This window comes from Sinocyclocheilus grahami, unplaced genomic scaffold, assembly GCF_001515645.1.
Source record: "Sinocyclocheilus grahami isolate Dianchi unplaced genomic scaffold, SAMN03320097.WGS_v1.1 scaffold959.1, whole genome shotgun sequence".
Taxonomy (NCBI): Eukaryota; Metazoa; Chordata; class Actinopteri; order Cypriniformes; family Cyprinidae; genus Sinocyclocheilus; species Sinocyclocheilus grahami.
The window spans coordinates 416470-418608 of NW_015506138.1; the positions used below are offsets into that span (position 1 = coordinate 416470).

Here is a 2139-nt window from a genome sequence, read left to right on the forward strand (position 1 = left end):
GCGTTTAACCACAGCTGTCGTCGGTTTTTTGTCTGGCAGTGGCAGCAGATATGCGATCAGATTTCTAATTTGAGGCTGTATTACGTTGATTCTGGCACCCAACATCACAACAAGATGATATTTTAAGCTCCTCATGTAGCCGAATCTGCGCTGGTTTGAATGGCGCTGTGACGTCGCTGACCCTAGTTACCTGTGGTTGGCCTGGCCATGCGTCACTCAGAACACAACAGGCCAGTCAGAAGAGAGGCTCATGAATATTAATTAGACCAAAATCGACCTGTTCTCAGCAGAGCTCCTGAGAGAGGAGCTGTAAAAATATATTGAGATGGTTTTTGGTACTTATACCGCAAATATATATTCTTAAGGACATCAAGACTTAAAATAAAACTCCAGAAAGGTGTAAAATATGTGACCTTTAAAAAGTCGTTCTTTTTTTCTGTGGTGGAAATGGGCTTAAAAAACAGTAAATATTTAACATTAATAGTAACAAAAAGTTAAAATAGTAACACAAAAAATTAAGGGTTAAAACAATTGAGCTTTTTATTCAGAAGTGTGGAAAAACGTTTATTCCTGGAGCTCAAATAGTAAGAGTGTGGCGCTCACAACGCCAAGATCATGGGTTTGAGTCCCAGCCAAACTGTGCACCAAAAACTGCACAACATCAACACAGTGTAAACTTCTGCGAATAAAAGCATCTGCGAAATGCAAACACATTTAGAGGGTAGTTGAGAAAAAAATATATAATTTTTCGGTTCTGTGCAGCTGCCTTTAATTGATTCACAGGCACCAGATTCGCAGTAGTTCTATTTATTTTCTGTTTTATTTGACAGGGACAATGCACATCAATAATACATAAATGTACAATGTGCCAGAATTAGCCAGAAGGCTATTTTGCATCCATCTATTTTGCGTCCCTTGTCACCCTAAAAATATAAAACAATGAATCAATACATAATAAATACATGCTTCAAAATACACAACACCATCCACTAAAAAATTATACTATATCTAGAACCAACAGATCAATGCCAGTTCACTTAAAAACACACACAATCCAACTGTCAGACAAAATAACCAACAATGTAGGCCTATCTCTAATCCATAATATCAATATACAGGCAAAGATAATGTAAGCATACAGACAAGTAACAATCAATCTGTACTCAACCAAACAACCTCATGCATATTGCTTAATATGTTAAAAGTGACATATCATGAAAACCATGAAGATAGTTTGAGCGAAGCATGCTAACTGTTCAGTGTTTGGCTGCAGAGATGAGCACAGAACACTGTTTAGAGTCCCAGCCTCAGAGGAGACGACAGAGCAGTGCATTTATTGATTTATTTACTGTATATTGCTGCCGCCACACAGATCTAAAATGAACATGAGATTTATTTCCCAGCTGTTTACCTTCACAGACATAACCCACTGTTTTTGTAACTCATGTGTGTGAATGAGAACTTAGTTTAGTGCTCGCATGCTGCGACAGCCGCTTTCTGTGCGTGTGCTTCGGATGTGTGCGCTCAGAAAACCCTATATCAGAAGTGTAAACTCATGTGGTTTAAAACGCATGATTTCAGCACGATAAACATGATAATCAGAACCAAAACAGATGTTTTTTTAGCAGGTACGAGCTGTAAAGGCGCAGCTCTATTCTGGAAAAGGGGGCGGGGAGCAGCAGCTCATTTGCATTTAAAGACACAGGCCCGAAAAACAGCGTGTTTCTGCTTCCACTCAAAACAGGCATTTTCAAAATGATATAATTAATGATCTGTGGGGTGTTTTGAGCTGAAACTTCACAGACACATTCTGGGGACACCAGACACTTGTAAAAAGGGGCATAATATGTCTCCTTTAAGGTTGCAAAATTTGTGGATTGTAAATGGCTGCTCTCCTGATTTTGCAGGCCTTGAGAGGATCTCCTCACAACTACCTAAACCGGATGTGGTGGAGCCGCGTGTTTAGCTTCCTGGAGAAGAACGTTAAGACGACGGTTCCCTGCACGTTTTCATGGCCGCTGTCGCTTCCGTCTGCATGCTTCAAGAACCCATGCATGAGCTACTCGATAGTGCAGAGCGCACGAGACGAATGACGCCACAGACACCGCGCGAGCAGATCGAGATCCTGTTTACTTGAAG

General features: G+C 40.5%; 1 protein-coding gene across 1 annotated transcript in view; it reads left to right on the plus strand.

The window, feature by feature from the left end:
- LOC107564763 (phosphatidylcholine:ceramide cholinephosphotransferase 2-like) overlaps nt 1-2133 on the plus strand; it is a 7563-nt gene extending 5430 nt beyond the window's left edge. The window contains exon 6 of the mRNA XM_016249915.1: nt 1908-2133. Coding sequence (XP_016105401.1) covers nt 1908-2093 — 186 coding nt within the window. The 3' untranslated portion in view covers nt 2094-2133. The remainder of the gene's footprint in view (nt 1-1907) is intronic.
- The last annotated feature ends 6 nt before the right edge of the window (nt 2134-2139 follow it).